This window comes from Acomys minous (assembly GCF_964271855.1).
Source record: "Acomys minous genome assembly, chromosome: 1".
NCBI lineage: Eukaryota > Metazoa > Chordata > Mammalia > Rodentia > Muridae > Acomys > Acomys minous.
Genome location: NC_140483.1, coordinates 139,107,257 through 139,126,924, shown reverse-complemented (window position 1 = coordinate 139,126,924; position 19,668 = coordinate 139,107,257). Strand labels below are relative to the sequence as shown.

Below are 19,668 nucleotides of genomic sequence, written 5' to 3'. Positions count from 1 at the left end.
CCAAGGGTGGCTTTGAGCGATGGTTGCGGGTGAAGCATCACAGGCAGAGGGATGATGTGTTCCCTTGGTGTTACTGACACACCTCTCACAAATACTCGAGCATCAGCAGTAAGCTAAATGCCTGGCTTACACTAACCTGAGTAAATGACAGGGTTCTCTACTAAGCTAGGGAACAACGGAAAAGGCTTCATGGCAAACTTTTTGGATAAAATTTGAAAACCCTTTAAAGACATTTATGTGAGTATAAAGTGGGCACACATACAAATTAAATTGGCCTAGCATGCATGAGATTGGTCATATAAAGCAGTTGAGAAAGAGAGAAGAAAGTAGCAGGTGGATTGCAGAGATGGCTCCTTGGTTAAGAACACATTACTGCTCTATTTGAGGACTAGAGTTCAAATCCCAGCACCAAGATTGAATGGCTCACAAATGTCTCAAACTCCAGCTCCAAGGGGATCTGGTGCCCTTTCTGGCATCAATGGGCACTGGCAAGCACATATACAAATAAAATAAAAGTCTAAAAGAAAGAGAAAAAAAGAGACAAAAGCTTGATCTCTGAGAAACTCAAAATAACAGCCAAGACAGAAAAATGAACCCCAGGAAAATAATAAACTATCACATTAGTAAATGTTATGTAACTACAGGGCAAGACTGCTTCACGGCAGGAGAGCAGCGGAGTTAATCAATACATGTGAAGACACCTTAAATGGAAGATCAGACACTGGTGCTTTAGTGGCAGCAGCTGATGATCAGCATGACAACTGACCAATGGAGGCAAAATTTGAATAGGATTGGGCTCAAGAATAACTCCAGGCTGGGCGTGGTGGTGCACACCTTTAATCCCAGCACTTGGGAGGCATAGGCAGGTCTACAAAGTTGAGTCCAGGACAGCCAAGGCTACATAGAGAAACCCTGTCTCTCGAAAAACAAAAACAAACAACAACAACCAAAGAATAAATACAAAAGGGGCTGGTAAGATGGCTCAGTGGATAAAGGTACTTGCTGACCTGAATTTAATACCTGGAACCCACATAATAAAAAGAATGACCCACCACAAGGCACAACATATTCTGTCTCTCTTTCTCTCAAAAAAAAAAAAAAAAAAAAAAAAAAAAAAAAAAAAGAAAAGAAAAGAAAAAAAAAAGAGTATCAAGGGCTCAGTGGTAAAGCACTTGCATAGATAGCCCATAATACCCTGGGTTCAACTTTCCACACTACCCAAAATCTAAACAACAACAAAAGCCCATATTATAAAAGCAGATTTTGAAGGAGGATATGATGATGCATGCCCAAGGAAGATTAGGCAGGAGGATGAACAGCAAATTCAAAGCCAGGCTTAGTTATATGGTAACACCTTATTCTTAAAAACAAACACAACAGAAAGGGAAGAAATGGCAGCAGCAGATGTAAACAATTCTTTCAATTCTGTCTATGGGGACATTGGCGTAGGGGATAGATACAATCTCCTCTGGGCCAGAATGTCACACTTAATTGAATAGAGTGAGAAAAATTAACAAAGAAAATGAACTCAAAACGAGTAATTTACTAACAAAAGGGTAAGTACATATATTTCTCGTTTTTTGTAATTTTAAAAATTGTATTCGTTTACTTATTTGGGGAGGTGGGGAAGCACAAGCTGCCATAGCACTCGTGGGGAGGCCACAGTACACTTGAGTTGGCTCTCTCCTAGGAGAGATCTGGATCCCAAGGGTTGATATCTCAGGTCAGCAGGCTTGGCTCCAAGCCCCTCACCTGCCTGGCCTCCTTTCTCTCTAGTATGTGCTCTGGGCACACACTTCACTGTTCCTAAGCTACTGCCCCAGCCCTGCCCTCCTGATATCTGTGTCTGGTGTGGGGACCAGAACTCAGGCCATGCAGAGTGACTTCTCTGGGAAGCAGCGCTGGTGATTTAGGAAGTGCGTGGCAATGTTCAGTCAGTAACCCCTAGGACCATTATAAATCATTAGCAGAGTAGTTGCCATTTACATTAGGATCATTACTATTTAATGAAATACATATTTCACCCTTTGACTGATAATAAATAAAACCACACTTGATGTAAATGGTGACAGGTGACATCCACGAACCTTTGGTGAAGATGATTTATCTCTTCATCCTTACGGTTTATCTCCACTCTGGCAGTTTTGATAAGTGCTGAGATATTCTTCTTAAGAGACTGGTTTTCATTTTTTAAGCTCAAGTTCTAAGACACAGATTAATAAGATATATTAATAGGCCAAAACCATACAGAATTATCAACAGTACAACTTGCAGTTGCTAGTTGTGGGGTTTCTAAAGATAAAGCTTGGCTATTCAGCCGATGATAGCCTTGAGCTCTCCTGGTCCTCCCGCCTTAGCCTCCAATGTGGGGATTGCTAGTACACACCACTGTGCCTGGTTTTCTACTGACTGGAGTACTAGCTAATGCTGGACACTCAGCATTTTATCTTACATAATTCTGAGAAGCAGCTCTCTAACAATTACTGTTTTCCCACTGCTCAGATACAGAAGTTGAGATTCTGAGATGATAACCAACACCTGATAGGGCATCCTTCAGACAAGCATCAGACTGTCTAAGCATCACCTACTTAAAAAGCCAGCATGCAAAGTTGTTTTGATTTTCAAATAAACAAACATAGAATCTAGAGCTGGTTCTTTCAGGGAAATGAGAATCAAGAGAAACAAGTTTACAAAAAGTAGAACACTGTCTCATTCTTCATTTTTGCAGCACAATCAACAAAAAAGGATCATTTTGACAACTGTGAATCTTCAATTTTTTTTCTTAAAAAAAAAAAATCTTAATCTTTGTTCCTCAAAACTATCCTATCTTAGCTGCTTGTGGTGTCGCATGTCTTTAGTCCGAGCACCTGGAATACAGAGGCAGGCAGATTTCTGAATTCAGGGTCAGACTGGTCTACACAGTAAGCTGCAGGCCAGCCAGGGTGCACATTAAGACTGTCTCAAACAAAGGAAAACTACCTTCTTTTAAGCCACCCAACTTCTTAACTTACCACCCAATTGACAATTCATCCAACAATCAACTATGTCAATGTCATTTTAACTTTCAAGCACTTTTCCTAGAATCCTTTCATTATTAAAATAGTAAAATGATATAAAACATTTTATAAAACGGAGAGGAATAGTTATGACCAAGGTATATTGTATACATGTATGAAATTGTCACAGAATGTATTTTTTACATACATACATACACACACACACACACACACACACACACACACACACACACACACACGTTATATCAGATGACAGATGTTTAGCCCACATGATAGAGACACATGTCTTGGGTTCAATCCCTAGCAAATAGAAAGAAAAGAAACTGTATAAGCTGCCAATACTTTGTAACCTTAATTGCTGATGACAAGAAAATAGGGCTGGGGTATACACTTCCACGGTAGAGCACTTGCCTCACAAGCACAAGTCCTAAGTATTAAACCTTTTGTTTCCTAATGTGCATTGGAGTTTTGCTTGCATGAATGCATATGTGAGGGTGCTGGATCCCCTGAACTGGAGTTATGGGCAGTTGTAAGCTGCCATCTGGGTACTGGAAATTGAACCAGAGTCCTCAGGGAGTCTCACCAGGCTATCTCACAGGTGTCTCACAGAGGGAGTTCCAGGACAGCTAGGACTACACAGATAAACCCTGTCTCAAAGAGAGAGAGAGAAAGAGAGAGAGAGAGAGAGAGAGAGAGAGAGAGAGAGAGAGAGAGAGAGAGAATCTCACTATGAGAGAGAGAGAGAGACTCACTATGAGAGAGGGAGAGAGAGTGTCTCACTCTGTTACCCAAGCTAACCCTGAACCCCAAGGCTAAGTGACCCTCCCACTCTAGTCTCTTAAGCAGTTATTTCAATCTCTTAAGTGGACTACAGGAACCATGCTTGTTGAGTTTTTTTTTGTTTCGTTTTGTTTTGTTTAATTTACTGCGTTGATGTTTTGCCTGTGTGTATGTCTGTATGAGGGTGTCAGATCTTGGAATTACAGACAGTTGTGAGCTGCTATGTGGATGCTAGGAATTGAATGAGTCTTCCGGAAGAGCAGTCAGTGCTCCTAACCTCTGAGCCATCTCTTCAGCCCTGTAGGCAACATGATTAAAAGATTCTTGTGTCTGTTTGTCCGTCTGTCTGTTCTGGGAATCAATCCCAAGTTTTTATATTCTTACATAAAACATTAACCAAGGGCTGCCTGGGAAGATGGCTAGACATACAAGTGTAAAGATGTAAGTTTGAGTCCTCAGAACTCATATAAAAAGCTATTTTTGGTTGTACATGCTTATAATCTCATCACTGGAAAGGTAGAGATGGGTGTATCCCAGAGGCTTGCTAGTCTGTTTAGTGAGATGCAAGCCAGTGAGGAGCCCTGTCTCAAAAGACAATGCCTGAAGAACAACACCCAAGGGTGATCTCTGGCTTCCACACGAGTGTGCAAACATGTGCAGCCACACCCATTCACTTGTGTAAACACACACTCACACCTAAATGCTAACAAGGAAGAAATAAGCATAATACCTGTGTCTGTATTTCCTCAAACCTTCTCATCAGGTCTTTCATCTGCCGCTGACATTTCCCATATTCTACCTGCAACTGGGAAACAAAAGAAATAATTTAAGCATTGCTGTACTTTCCTAGCATAAATGACATTTAAAATTTTAGGGGGTGGGGGGAATCAATGCACTCATAGGTTATTTAGTCAGATTACATTATATTTGTTGTTGTTTTCCAGACAGTGTCTCCAGATGTAGGCCATGTTGCTTCACTCCTGCCTCTCCTGCCTCAGCCTCTCAAGCACTGAGATTATAGGCAAATGCTACCATGCTTGCTAGAGTATTCATTTTTAAAGTGCAGCCCATTGAGAATACTTTTTGATAAGCTTCATATTTTAACTCTGAACCTTAATATTCAAATACACAGTTAAAAGAAATTTATCTGATGTAAGTCTCAGGATATATTATGTAACTCACAATTTAATACAAACCATGAAAAAATAAATGTTCTATTATATTGATAGTCTGCTATAGTTTTACCTATTCAGATACTTAAGTTCAGTCAAATAACATTGTAACTGAATTTAGACATGTATTCAGAAAGTATTTCTTGGAAAAACAAGTCAGAGGCAGAAACTGCCTTCAATACTCTTAATTTAAGAACCAATCCCTAGACGCAGGCTGTTCAGTAGTAAGCTGCAGCTGTTCCTTCAGGAGCTAAAAGACGAACAAGTATTCCTATAACAGTAGTGACTCATACATCATTGTATGTCGCCTCCTTTGCCGTTCCTTCTTCAGTCAGGATCTCTTCATACAAGTCTAAACAGTTTCTGAATGACACACGGGATCTAGCAGTGCTGTCTGAAAACAAACAGAACACACATTTTAATATTTGTCAGGACTCTTTTGCGAATTAGTTTTATGAAAACATTTAGTAAGCATAAAGAACGGTTTATGGCTTTTACATTTTATACACCTATCCCATTAGTCTTTGTGTTAGGACTCTTGATGTTGCGTGTGCGTCAAAGGGTTACACTTCTCATCTGCATCGTACAGCCTGCACCGAGTTCACAAACGATGGCGGGAATGCCACATTATATACAGTGCCTGTCCCAATGGATCCAGTGTGATTACTAACTCTGTTACAAAACACTGAAAGACAGCTCGGTGTGGTGGCACACGCCTTTAATCCCAGCCCTCAGGAGGCAGAGGCAGGAGGATCTCTGTGAGTTCAAGGCCAGCTTGGTCTACAGAGAGAGTTCCAGGACAGCCAGAGCTAAACGGAGGAAGCCTGTCTCAAAACAAAACAAAACAAAACAAAACAAAACAAAACACTGAAAGATTTGATTGTGGGAAAACTCTTAATTGGACAGGTGGCCAGACACTCATTACCATTCTTACGCATTTGGAGACACAGCAACAGTATTTCTGTAATAACATTGACAGGGATGCATAGTCAACACTACCAGCTGCCATTTTAATGGTATAAAATATTTTTGCACAGGCATAATTAAGCCTGAGTCCTAGATTAATAATAACAAATTTGTGTGTTAATAAGTTCTCATCAAGCTTTGGGCCAGCTGGGCAGTGGTGGTACACGTCTTTAATCCCAGCACTCAGGAGACAGAGGCAGGCAGATCTCTGTGAGCTCAAGGCCAACCTAGTCTATAGAGAGAGCCAAGGCAACGCAGAGAAACCCTGTCTCAAAAAACAAAAACAAAACAAAACAAAAAAGCTTCTTTGGGTCAGAAAGTAATTACCTCAGTGTAATCTTTTCAAAGACAGGGCATATTATTTCAGAGCTGTGAAGTTACCAATAGCAATTATCAATAAAATAAACACAGCAAACCAACCAGACAAAATGAGACTGTTTTATGAAATTTACATACCAGAAACAGCACTGTCCAACCCAGCATATATGTCCAATGAGCCTTCATCATTATTTTTAAGAGGAGAGGCTGCAAAACGGCAAAGACTAGTTATGGACACAGGTTTTTTGTTCTTTTTTTTCAGTCTTATTTGGAAGGACAACGAAAGCAATGTATTACTTCTGCTTCAAAGAATGAGACAAGGGGCACACACCTTTAATCCCAGCACTTGAGTGTCAGAGGCAGGCAGATCTCTATGAGTTCAAGGCCAGCCTGGTCTACTGAGTGAGTTCCAGGACAGCCAATGCTACACAGAAAGACCTTGTCCTGAAACAAACAAACAGAACAAGAAAAGAAAAGAAACAGAGTTTATACATTCTTATCCACAGAAAAGTTTTGGTAGAGATTTATAACTTGATTACTACTTCAGACTCAAACTTATAAAAATTCATTTTAAAAAGTGTATGGAGTTGGGAGAGATGGGTCTGCAGTTGAGAGTGCTTGCAGAGGACCTTTCGGTTCCCACTAAGCACGTTAGGAAGCTCACAAACACTTATAACTCTAGCTCCAGGGAATCAGATGCCCTCTTTTAACCTCTGTGGGCACTAGCACACATATGTACATTCCTTCACACAGACACATTCTAATTAAAAAATTTTAAAACTATCTTTTAGAATAAAAGAAATCTATAGTGCTGGGACTAGAAAGACAGCTTAGCAGTTAAAATCACTTGTACTTTCCCAGAGGACCTTAATTCAGTTCCCAGCACCCATATCAGAGAAGTCACAACTGCTAAAAACTCCAGCTCCAGAGTATTTGATCAACACCTTCTTCAGCACTCAGTCGGCAGCTCTTGTAGTTGTGTGTGGGTGCGGGCACACACATCTTATTAAAATTGTGTAAAGACGTTTTATTTCCAACAATAATAAAGTACTTTCCATATTTGTATAACACGATAAATGCTAAACTAAATATTAAAGCTTCCCTAAAAGCTAGAAATCAACACAAAACAAACAGAACCAAAGGAAGGTATGTGAGAACAGCACTGAGAAAGCAAACCCTGATCATGAACTATTACCTGCATGAAGATAGCACCGGGCTGGAGATACCACTCGGTGGTTAAGATCACTGGATGTGCTTCCAAAGGATCTAGGTTGGATTCCCAGCACCTACATGGAGGCTCACAACCATCTATAACCATCAGGGACTCTTACAGCCTACGCAGATACCAGGCATACATATGATACACACATACATACAGACAAAATACTCATATGCAGAAGATAAATGAATTAAAAAAGAGAGCTCGAAGTTTCTTATGCCCCTTTATCACTGCTATTTGTTGAAAGACAGACCTGCATTAGAGCTCGATGGGCAGTGACAACAGAAGGACATCTCTGCTAGGAATGTCCAACCTGGGGCCACAGGCCACATGCATTCTGGGCTAGCTATGGGTGCACCCTGACACATTTGTAAGTGGCAGAATTGTGTTGAAACATTAAGAGGTTAGAAGACAGCCTTTCTAGTCCTGCAGGCTTGAAAACAAAGGAAAGGCTCTAAGGAAAGAGAACTAAGGCTAAGAGAGTAAATTCAGAAAACCAAGGAGGGGATTCCCAATTGTGCCTCAGACATCTGTACAACCTCCAAAGAGAACAGAACTAAATGCACCAAAAGCTAAAATACCTAGACAAAAGTTTTAGTTCCTCCCACACAGGGGAGGTGTAAGTGTAAATTCAGCCAAGTCAAATACCTCTTCAAATAAACACAATGAGAACAGAATTCCAAGTCTCTACACAGTAACATTTAGATGGTGACTAATGCAACCCAAATTTAGTAAACCACAGTAGAGAAATAGAAAACCAGTTGGGATCAGGCATGGTGGGACACGACTTTAACCCAAGAGCAGGGGTAAGTACACCTCTGTGAGTCCGAACTCTGGACAGTCAGAGCACATAGTGAGACACTGTCTCAAAAGAACAACTACACAAGAACCAATTGGCTGGGCATGGTGGTGCACACGTTTAATCCTAGCACTCAAAGGCTAGCCTGGTAGACAAAGTAAGATCTTGTCTTAAAGAACAAAACAGGTGAATGTATGTGAGTTCCAGGAAAGCCTGGTCTACAGAGTAAGTGCCAGGACAGCCAGGCACCCTGTCTTCAAAAACAAAAACCAACCAACAAAACAAATGAACAAATAGAGCCAACTGAAAACTTTAAAACAGAAAACTACATATAATAATTATATCATCAACACTGGATATGCTTGACTGTGAACTACACCGGTTAGTATACATTACTCATTTTCTTTTAAACCAAATCTGTAAACGAGAGGGAGGGAGGGAAGGGAAAAGCCTTTAAAAATTCTATAGGGAATTAGAGAATGGCTCAGTAGCTAAACAGAAAAAAAGAAAGGAAAACAAAAACAAAAACAAAAACAAAAACCTGGCTACTCTTCCAGATGATCTGGGTTTGATTTCAGCACCCACGTAGTGGTCCACAATCATCTGTATCTAGGGATCTAAAGCCCTCTTCTGACCTCTGCAGACACCAAGCACACACATAATGCACATACATACATACATGCAGGCAAAACACACCTAAAATAAACTGAATAAATCTTAACAAAATATTTAAAGAGCCCAACAGAATAATGTCAAAAATCTCACACAAGATATAACTGGAGTCTAGAAACAAACAGGATAAAAGGAAATTTGTATCACGGTAATACTAAAGGAAGTCTAGCAATGATAAAGTTATCCTCTTCAATGCTTTTACTTTCTTTAACATAAAACTGTTTAAAGTAGCCGGGCGTGGTGGCGCACGCCTTTAATCCCAGCACTCGGGAGGCAGAGGTAGGCGGATCGCTGTGAGTTCGAGGCCAGCCTGGTCTACAAAGTGAGTCCAGGACAGCCCAGGCTAACACAGAGAGACCCTGTCTTGAAAAACAAAACAAAAAACAAAAACAAACAAACAAAACTGTTTAAAGTAAAAGTTAAAGCATCATATTGTTGGGTTAATTATGTACAGACATAATATCTGGATTGTGTTCAAATTATAGGAATGTTCCACCACATCCTAGAATGGCATTTCCATTTTCAGTTAATTATCCATGACTACCAAAGTATCTATGAACAATACTAAATAAGCATAACTTCATTTATTAAAAACATTTACTTCAAAGCTGGACGGTGTGGCACAGGCTTTAATCCCAGCACTGGGAGACAGAGACAGGCAGATTTCTAAGTTTGTTTGAGGCCAGCCTGGTCTATAGAATGAATTCTAGGTCAGCTAGGACTACACAGAGAAATCCTTTCCCAAGAAAATTTACTTTAAAGTAACAAATATTTGGGATATGACAATAGATATTATGACCTTTCACATCAGCAAAATTGCTACCTTGATTGCATTTAGAAACTTAAAAGCACACAGTAAGAAAAGTCATCGAGGGGCTAAAGATGGCTCAGTGGCTAAGAACACTTGCTTTCTTGCAGAAGATCCAAGTTCAGTTTACAGCACCCACATGGTGGATCACAACCATTAGCAACTCCAGTTCCAGGGGATCCAACACCCTCTGTGGCCTCCTTGTTCACCAGGCATGCACATGATGCATATACATACACACAGGCAAAACACTTATAAAGAAAAATAAATATAAAATACCTTTTTGCTCTGTTTGTTTGAGACAGAGTTTCTCTGTGTAATAGCCCTGGCTTTCCTGAAACTCTCTTTGTAGACCAGGCTGGCCTCGAACTCACAGAAGAGATCCGCCTGCCTCTGCCTCTGCCTCTCTGAGTGCTGGGATTAAAAACCTGTTACCACACCCAGCTCAAAATATCTTAAAAAAAAAAAAAAAACAAGAAAGAGGGAAGGGAAGGAAGGAATGAAGGGAGAGAGGGAAGGAGGGAGGGAAGGAGAAGTAAATAAGGAAGTAAGGAAAGGAGAAAGTAAAGTCAGCTAGGGACAGTGATTTGTGCCTATAGTCCTGCTAATTGGTTGCCTGAGGCAGACTTGAGCCTAGGAGTTCCAATCTAGCAGCAAAGCACAGTGAGAGCTAAGTAACTAAACAAAAGGGCACAGATACAGCTAAGGAGCAATATGCTGGGTAGCCAAGTAAATGGCCCTGTGTTTGATTTTCAGCACAATACAAGCAAAACAAAAAAACAAGAAAAAGTTTCATATTTACTAAGTACTCCTCATAGTCCAAATATTTGGCTATGTAAACTCACATTAAAAAAAAGTTGAGAACCATTTTCCCTAAGAATAAGTAAACAATTTTACAACTGAGAGCAAGTGAGGTTAGGGCTATCATCACGACAGAGTATGTGCCTAGCATTTGAAAGGCCCTGGTTCTAGACTCCCAGCACCAAAACTTAGAAAGAAACAAAACATAAGTAAATTCAGAAAGACAACTGAAAGTTCTTACCAGCATGGACATCAAACAAGCCCGTTCCATCACCATTGTCATCATCTGCTGCCATGGTCCTATGTCCTTCTCATAGATGCCATCTGGAGTATTAAGCATAAAGATCCCCACCATCAGAACAGCTTCAACTTACAAAGCAATTTTCAATTTTGAACACACTGAATAACTTCATTCTCTAAAAAAAAATAGACCTGTACCATTAAAAAAATAGCCTAACAGTTTCAGAGCACAAGTCTACACTAAAATGAAACTCTTAATTTGTTAGTATAGACAAGCCATGCACAAAGTAAATTACACTAATTTTATAAGATAGGCCAAAACACACTAGTATGTACCAGACCCTGAATTTGACCCCAATCACCTCAATGGGTGAAAAAGAATCTCAAAATACAAATTAACTTTTGCACTAAAATAAGAACCATCAACACTTAAAACAAATACATATAACAAGAAATACAAACACTATCCCCCACTGCTCATGGCGGAAAAGCCAGACAACTTAGATCAGTCCTCAGGAGCCAGGCGTGGTGACACAAACATACCAATAATAAAGCGAAGTCTAAGACAATAGTTAGCACCACAAAAATAAATAAACAAATATGAAGGAAGCACACAGGACTGGGAAGAAACTGAGCAGGTAAAGCACCTGTCGTGCACACCTAATGACTCAAGCTCAGTCCTGGAAACCCAAATAAAGGCAAGAGAGAACCAACTCCATCAAGTTGTTCTGTGTTCTGTATATGCTCTCATTAATATCACATACACTTGCTTGCACTCACATCACACTTGAGCATACACACTCAAATATATATTTTTAAAAAAAGACACAAATGTACATGTATGTATACACTTGAAGAACTTTAAAACAATCACTCAAGGAATTGGTGAAAGGCATGTTTTTACCCCTTACCTACTGATCAGGGGGTTGTGCGTCTACATGCCATGGTGTACCTACCGATAGAGAGGCCAGATGACAACGCTCATGGGTCTATTCTCTCCACACCATGCGGAAGGAACCTCAGGGCTCAACTTGGGTCATTAAGCAACAAGCAAACTCGGACGTTTTCCTTTTTTAATTGCTTTTAGAGGACCAATGAGGGCTCAGCTAGTCAAGATGTTTGTCGGCAAGCCTGATGACCTGCATTTAACCCTCAGGGTCCACATGGTGCAAAGAACCAGCTCCACGATACACGTATGTGCATTGTGTTTAGAGCTAGGCATGATGCCATGAACCTGGAACTTGAACACTACAGAGGCTGAGACAGAAGGGCTGAGGGTTTGAAGGGCTACATGGCAAGACTATCTCAAAACATTCCAGCACTCGGGATGCAGACTATCTCAAAACATTCCAGCACTCGGGATGCAGAGATAGGCAGATCTTTGTGAGTTCCAAGCCAGCCTGGTCTACAGAACAAGTTCCAGGAGAGCCAGAGCTGTTACACAGAGAAACCATGTCTCAAATAAATAACAAACAAACAACCCCCCCCCACACACACACACAGGTGTTTTGAGACAGGGTTCCTCTGTATAGCCCTGGATGTACTGGAACTTACTCTGTAGACCAGGCTGGCCTCCAATTCAGAGATCTGCCTGCCTCTGCCTTCTGAGTACTAGGATAAAAGGCATGCACCACCATTGCTTGCTAATAAATAAGCTTTTAAAATTATTTTTTAGAAAGTTTAAATTCAGTGGTAATGAAGGCAAGGCAAATGAAGAAAAGAAGTGTTATGTGTCTACAGAAGTATTGAAAGCCAGGCTTGGAGGCAGAGGTAGGTGGATCTTTGTCAGTTACAAACAGGAGAGGGAGAGGAAGGGAAGAGAGAGAGGGAGAAAGAGAAGAAACAGAGAGATACCTTGGCAAGAGTCTAGGAGGGTCTCAGGGAGGTTACTACCATTGAGAAGAGATTAAAAAGTAGCCAGCCCACCATGCCAAGCTGTTCTCACAAATATGGTTTATGCTGCACTCCTGCTTCAGACAAAGCCTGCATATGACCCACCCTAGGCATTAAGTTTCTAGGGACCTTTCCTTGTAGACATTTGTAGATATTTAACACATGTGGTCACAAACTGAGTCTGCTATCACCTGGATGAAAACCTAGATGATTAGGAACTGCTTCCATGCCTGAGCTACAACTCCCAGATATTGGCAAAAAGGTATGTGGATAATGAAAGCACACACTGCCCACAGAAATTCACTGTAGATGTTGACGTACAATTCGAATCTCCATAACAGGAAGAGGGTCCCCATGCAGATGTGTATATAAATACATACTCAGGAAGTTAGGCACACATACACTCTAACTTTGAATGGGCTTATGAACTGTGACTCCACCCAAGTTAAGGAGCAACTGCTACCCTGTGCACACCCAGACATTTATCCTATGTGACTTCCGTTATCATACTGCACACACACGTGTCTTTCATTCTCACTGCACTCGTTCTGAATCGAGTCACTTAAGTCTTAACATACAGTCTCAAAATCTGTCCCAGACCTTTTTTTTCTATTTTTATCTTTCGGACTGCATCTATGGCTGCCCAGGAGGTGTGGTTTGCAGTTGTCTTCACTGTTTTCTTTCATATGGCTTCATTACAACAATTTCATGCATGTATATCATTATGCTTTGCTGACACTTACACCACTCCCTCTCACTCTCTAGTTCAAGGAAGCCCTAAATTTGTGACCTACCTCAGCCTCTTTATTAGCTGGTATTAAAAAGCTAAGACATCAAGCCAGGCTACGTCTTTTTTTTTTAATTCATTCACCTGCTGATGGGAATCTAAGCTAGTTTCCTAGTTTGGCTATTGTGAACAGCACTACAGCAAACATACTTTGACTCTTCTGGGCCCAGGCACGGTGTAACTAGATTATATGGTAGCTTTCAGTTTGAGGGGAACTCTTCCTATGGATTTCCATTGTAGCTAACCTACATTTCCACCAGCAATGTATAAGGGTTCCTGCTTCTATTTCTCCTTGTTAGCATGCTGTTATTTGTTTTCTTTTTCCCATTTTTGAAGACAGGGTTTCTCTGTGTAACAGCTCTAGCTGTCCTGGAAATTGCTCTGTAGACCAGGATAGCCTCGAAGTCACAGAGAAACTCCTGCTTCTGCCTCCCAAGTGCTGGGATTAAAGGTGTGCATTAGCACTTCCTGGCTCTGAATCCAGCTTTTATGTGGGTTCTGAGTATCAAAACTCTGTTGTTAAGCTGTGGGGCAAGCCACTGTCTCGGTCATCTTCCCAGGCCCTATGTCAAGTCTGACAAGGCTGAGGTGGAATTCAACTAGCACGTTCTCCACCTCAGTCTGCCCTATAGGCAGCTTGGAGGGAGCTAGTCTGTCTCTCAAAAATAACACCTGGAAAGTCAATGAAAACTGGTAGGGACTGAACTGAAAGCACAGGTAAGCATGAATCAGTCCCACACTGGCACGAGTTTCGGGATGTTTGGGTCCCGTTGACTACTCGCTCGACTGGGTAGGAGTTGTCCTCCCTGGATGTTGGCTTAAAAGACTCCCACAATATGAGGCAAACCTCCATCAGTCTCTCCCAAACTTGTTTTCACTGTACAGATGGGTACAAAAATCCTTCAAGATTCCTTCAAGTTCCCCACTGGCTTGCCTACTGGACAGCTTGAGCGTGTTAGAAAGTCAAGCACTTAGTAAGAGAACCTTAGGTCTCTAAAAATAAAAAGTACTTCCTGGGAAGAACTCTAAATTATAATACCATCCTTCGGTTCATTATTCTGTAAATGAGAGGAAAAATACCCTCTAAAATTCCCTATGTCTACCTTTTCTTTTGCCTATGGGATCATCTAGGTCAGTGGTTCTCAAGATGTGGGCCGCAACCCCTTTGGGGTAACAACTCTTTCACAATATTGCCTAAGACCACTGAATAACACAGATATTTGCATTACAATTTGTAACAGTAGCAAAATTACAGTTATGAAGTAGCAATGAAAGTAATTTTATGGTTGTGGTCACCACAACATGAAGAACTGTATTAAAGGGCTGCAGCATTAGGAAGGTTGAGAACCACTGATCTGTATCTGGCTAAACACTACAGGATGAGCCCAGACTCCAGCTGTAACAGACTTAGGTGTGTCTAATCCAGTTTATTTTAAAAATGTTTAATTTTTGTTCAAGCTCCACCTAAATATTATGGAGTAGGTAAAAATAATAGCTAGTACAACTGACCCTCTAGGCAAATAACCTTATTTGGAGGTCTACACTGAGGTGGTCAGAGGAATGAAAAGACGAAGGATCTTCCCCCCTGTCCCAGGAAACTGTGGGGCATCTCTAAAGGCCCTGTCCACCTGCTCTTGTTGAGGAATGTCATGGTAATGCCACTGAGAGGACTCTAACCAGTGTCCAGTCTGCACAGAGAAGGGTCATCAAAGAGGAAAAAGTCCCCCACACCTCCAAATGAAGCAGGTCAAGCAAGTCCTTTGACGTATCTTCAGATGGAGTAACTGGCAAAAGAGAGAGTCAGAGTCAGGCTCTGCAAGCACCAACAAGCCCTGAGGACCAGATCTTCAACTGGCCTTGGCAGCAGAAAGTGATTGATTCTGGCCACCACATAGTCTTAAACACCCAAATGCAAAGTATAACTCAGATTAATATGATCAATATATATGGCTCTTTAACAGTCCTCAGACATTGTACTTAACCATGAGATGTTATTTGGACAACTATTTTCCACTAATGATTCTCTTCCTGAAAACACTATTTCTAGAAGAGCTAGTAGATGAGGCCCTGTATCCTAACCAATCATATTCCCTGATTAGAGGAGGTGGCTAGATATCCTGTTGTCAAACTTACAGAGGCTAATAGCTAGTGACGTCCAACAAATGGAATCTCGATTTCACTCAGGCTGGGCCGATACTGTCCACCTCTGCTGGACATTACAGCTGGCATGTGGGCTGAGGGATCTCTTACTGGTAAGGCACTGCCAATAGGCCTCTACAGGATGCTGATAAAGTTTTCTGATACACAGTCCAGTCAACTACAAAATTGTGTCTCACCTTATGAAACAAGAGACCAGGAGTTAAACAGACTCCCTGGTAGGCAAACAGATAGGGAGCAGGGCTACGAGCTAGGGAATAACAGCAGCGAATTCCCAAGATGGCCAGCTTCTTCCTCAACCTCCTCACTTGAGCCGGTCCATCAACAGAGGGGCCGCTAACAGCTTTTGTCTCCGACCAGCAGCTCCTCTGCTGATGAGTTCAAGATCCAGACCAGGACATGCTACAGTTAGGGACCAATCAACATCCTGTCTTCACACTGACCAACCTACAAGCTGGTCCTCTTCAGAGGCTTTAAAGCCCTTGAGAAGAGCCTGGGTTTCTCAGCGTCCTCAGTGGCCGGCTCTGCTCTGCAGAGGGCCGTTTCTCTATGTGCTGCAGTGCGCACGCTTCCTTACCCGCAATACACATCGTCCTTCAACTGAGTCTTCTGTCTGCAATGTTTAAGCTTTTCCTGTGACTACTGTTGTGCTTCAGATTTTCCTGCCTTTTACCTCTTTAACCTCCAGGAAAAACAAACCTGATCACGACCCCTACAGTGTATCAGTTCCAGTTCTGATGTACATTATTTAATTATAGATGTTTCCTCAAACTTCCAAACTAGGAAAACCCTTTCTGTCTCTGCATTTTCTACACAGAAGCCAAAGTCCTGTTATGTCTAGCCTGCTTCACACCATTAAAAGAAAACAGAAACAGCTGAGCTCAGTAAGCTTCCCTAGCACTGAACGCAAGTGTTGCCGGGAGTGCTTATCTTTAGTGACCCCTTCACATTGCCCCTCTTAATCTGCTTCGATCACTCATAAAATAGGTTCTGTTGCCACCACAGCACATATTTATAGAATAATTAGCTCATATACTACTGAGAGACCAAAAAGTGCTGTCAATATAATATATAGAGTTATGTTCACCTAGTATTCTTCTCAGGTTAAAATGTTGCAGCACTGGGTATATGGCTCAGTGACAGAGCACTAGCTGGTCTGGGTTCAACAGCACTGCAAGAACAATCTGCACCACAGTAGTACTGCCCGAAGCACACAGCACAGGCGCACACGGCGACAAAGCACACAGCACTGCCACACACAGCGACCCTGACAAAGCACACAGCACAGGTGCACACGGCGACAAAGCACACAGCACTGCCGCACATAGCGACCCTGACAAAGCACACAGCACAGGCGCACACAGTGACCTGAGGAAGAATCTGGACTTGCATGTAGAACTTTACTCTCTCCATCCTACCTTTTGTCTCAATACAGCCAGACTTTGTCTCACAAGGGCTTAAGCCTGGTTTTCTTCACATTCTGTGAAAATTAAACAAACAAACATAAAACAAGCCAGAGCCATTAAATCCAGCGAGATAAAATTTACCCATATGGTGGCTCACAAGCATCTCTAGCTCCAGTTTCAGAGGATCTGACGCCCTCTCTTGGCCTCTGTGGGTGTCAGACATGCACACAGCGCACATACATACAAAATAATAACTAAAAATAATTTTTAAAGACACCTTAGATTTCCTAATAAATAACTCGAAAGGTATATTCTGCCTTTTGTAACCATCAAATTGGAATCCAGAAATTCAACTACAAATTTTTATAAAGGGGGGGTTGTATCTGTATTTAAACGTGCATGAGAGAGGGGGGGGAGAGCGCGCACACACGACTGACAGAGGAAGGTGGCTCAGTGGCAGAACATACATTCTGCAAGCACAATGCCCTGGTCTCAATCCTTAGTGCCAAAAACAAAACAAAAACTAAGAGAACTTCAGCATATCACACTGGAGCAGGAATGGCTGTACGTACAATTTCTATAGGATTCTATGTCGTCAGCTTCCTAGTGCAACAGGCAGCATGTCTGACTCATAACTCCAGAGTATCTTAGTTTGGTCATTCCGCTTCCTTTAGAGCAATGATCCCAAGCACAGCGACCACAGAAGAAATGACCTCTGTTTACAGAAAAGAAGTAATCTTCCTCCCCTTATCCAGCAACACACGGAACCCATGCACTCAGCAACAACCACGTCATTAACCTGCTTTAGTGTACATGTGTAGGTCACACACATGCAAGTTGATGTGTGACCACAGGGCCATGTTAGGTGTCTTTCTTTGTTTTCTTTTTTTGGCATTTCAAGACAGGGCTTCTCTGTGTAGCTTTGGCTGTCCTGGACTTGCATTGTAGACCACACTGGCTTGGAACTCACAGCTATCCACCTGCCTCTGCCTCCCTGAGAACTGAGATTACAGGTGTGCGCCACCGTGGCCCGGCTTTTGGGTGTCGGTCCACATCTCTTCACCATATTTTCAGACCAGGTCTCTGAATCTGCTCACTGATTTGGCAAGATTAGCTGGCCACCAAGCTGCAGGTATCACCTGTCTGTGCCTTGCTGGCACTCATCCTAGAGGCATGTGCTGCCTGGCTGCTCACATGGGCTCTAGTGATCTGAACTCACACCTCATGTTTAATAAGCAAACAATGTGTCGACTGAGCTATCACCTGTATCAGAAACCTGGAAGAGCTTTCTTTCTTTCTTTCTTTTAAAGATTTTCTGTGTGATCATGCTGAAATACAGACACACCTTTAATCCCAGGAGACAGAGGCAAGCAGATCTCTGAGTTCAGGGCCAGGCAGGTATAGAGCAAGTTTCAGGTAAAGAAAAGCTTAGGTCCAGATGTGGTGGTACATGGCTTTAATACCGGCGCTCAGGAGTCAGAGGCAAGCAGATCTCTGAGTTCTACTCAGTGCTGTTCAGGCAGTTCAGTTGAGTCAGTGAGTTGAGAGGCAGCGCAGTGGAGTTTTAAGTTCATGGAATTCAGAGGAGAGTCTTAAAGAGACAGGTTGAAGACAGAACAAGGCAGAGAATGAGAAGGAGCCAAAAGATTAGAACATATTGCTAAAGTCAGTATGAGGCCAAGTAGAGGAATTCACTCAGAACCTGAGAGAAGCCAATTTGAATCAGTCAGCTAGAAGAGGAGTTTCGAGCCAGAAGAGCTGAGTTGAACCAGTCAACCAGAGCTCAGAAAGAAATAGAAATGGTGAATGCATTTAGCAGTATAAGTCTCAGAAGCTGAAAACATTCTAGGTCTAGATTAGATTGTCTGGAGGCTAGAAGCTTCCAGGACTAGGCCTGGGTTAGCAGACGGAGGCAGTGAGCCTCCGAGACAACAACTACATCAGGTAAATAAAAGTTTGTTTGACAACTGATCATTTCTATTTCAGATGCTTAGAAGACTATTTTTAAACCAGTGTTGCTGGGGATAGAGATGGCTCGAAGGCTAAGAGTACTTGCTGCTCTTGCAGAGGACCAGAATTCTATTTTCAACACCTACATCAGGTAGCTCACAAGCACCTGCAACTCCAGCTCCAGGGGATCTGGCATAGGCCCTCACGTGCACATACCCACCCCACCCCCACACAGACACATACAGTTTCAAATAAGAATGAAATATTTTAAACAAGTGTTGTCAAGTAGAGCTTCCTATGACAGTAAAAATGCTTTGTGTTCCCCAATAGAGTAGCTATAAGCACATGTAGCCATTGATATATGAAATATGCACAATGAGATTGTATACATTAGTTTTCTATTGATGTTTTACAAATTATACCAAACAGTGGCTTGAATAACAAGTTACTGTAATAGCTCTAGAGGTTAAAAAAAATCTTAGTGATCTAAAACCAAGCTGTCACCAGGGCTGCATTTCTACGGAGTTCTTTTTTTTTTTTTTTTTTTTTTTTAAATGAATAGAGTGCTCTGTCTGCATGTACACCTGCAGGCCAGAAGAGGACATTAGATCACATTATAGATGGGTGTGAGCCACCATGTGGTTGCTGGGAATTGAACTCAGGACCTCTGGAAGGGCAGTCAG

The 19,668-nt window shown here is 41.8% G+C and overlaps 1 protein-coding gene across 4 annotated transcripts in view; it reads right to left on the bottom strand.

The window, feature by feature from the left end:
- Positions 1-19,668, bottom strand: part of CASP8AP2 (caspase 8 associated protein 2) — a 42,363-nt gene that overhangs the window by 18,434 nt on the left and 4,261 nt on the right. Inside the window, exons 2-7 of one of the 4 annotated variants that reach the window (XM_084779367.1) lie at positions 17,048-17,109; positions 10,794-10,876; positions 6,392-6,460; positions 5,263-5,363; positions 4,528-4,602; positions 2,088-2,203 (exon numbers count right to left, since the gene is read on the bottom strand). In XM_084779367.1, coding sequence (XP_084635493.1) covers positions 2,088-2,203; positions 4,528-4,602; positions 5,263-5,363; positions 6,392-6,460; positions 10,794-10,848 — 416 coding nt within the window. In that variant the 5' untranslated portion in view covers positions 10,849-10,876; positions 17,048-17,109. The remainder of the gene's footprint in view (positions 1-2,087; positions 2,204-4,527; positions 4,603-5,262; positions 5,364-6,391; positions 6,461-10,793; positions 10,877-17,047; positions 17,110-19,668) is intronic. The other 3 variants (XM_084779366.1, XM_084779369.1, XM_084779368.1) reach the window with 3 other exon arrangements.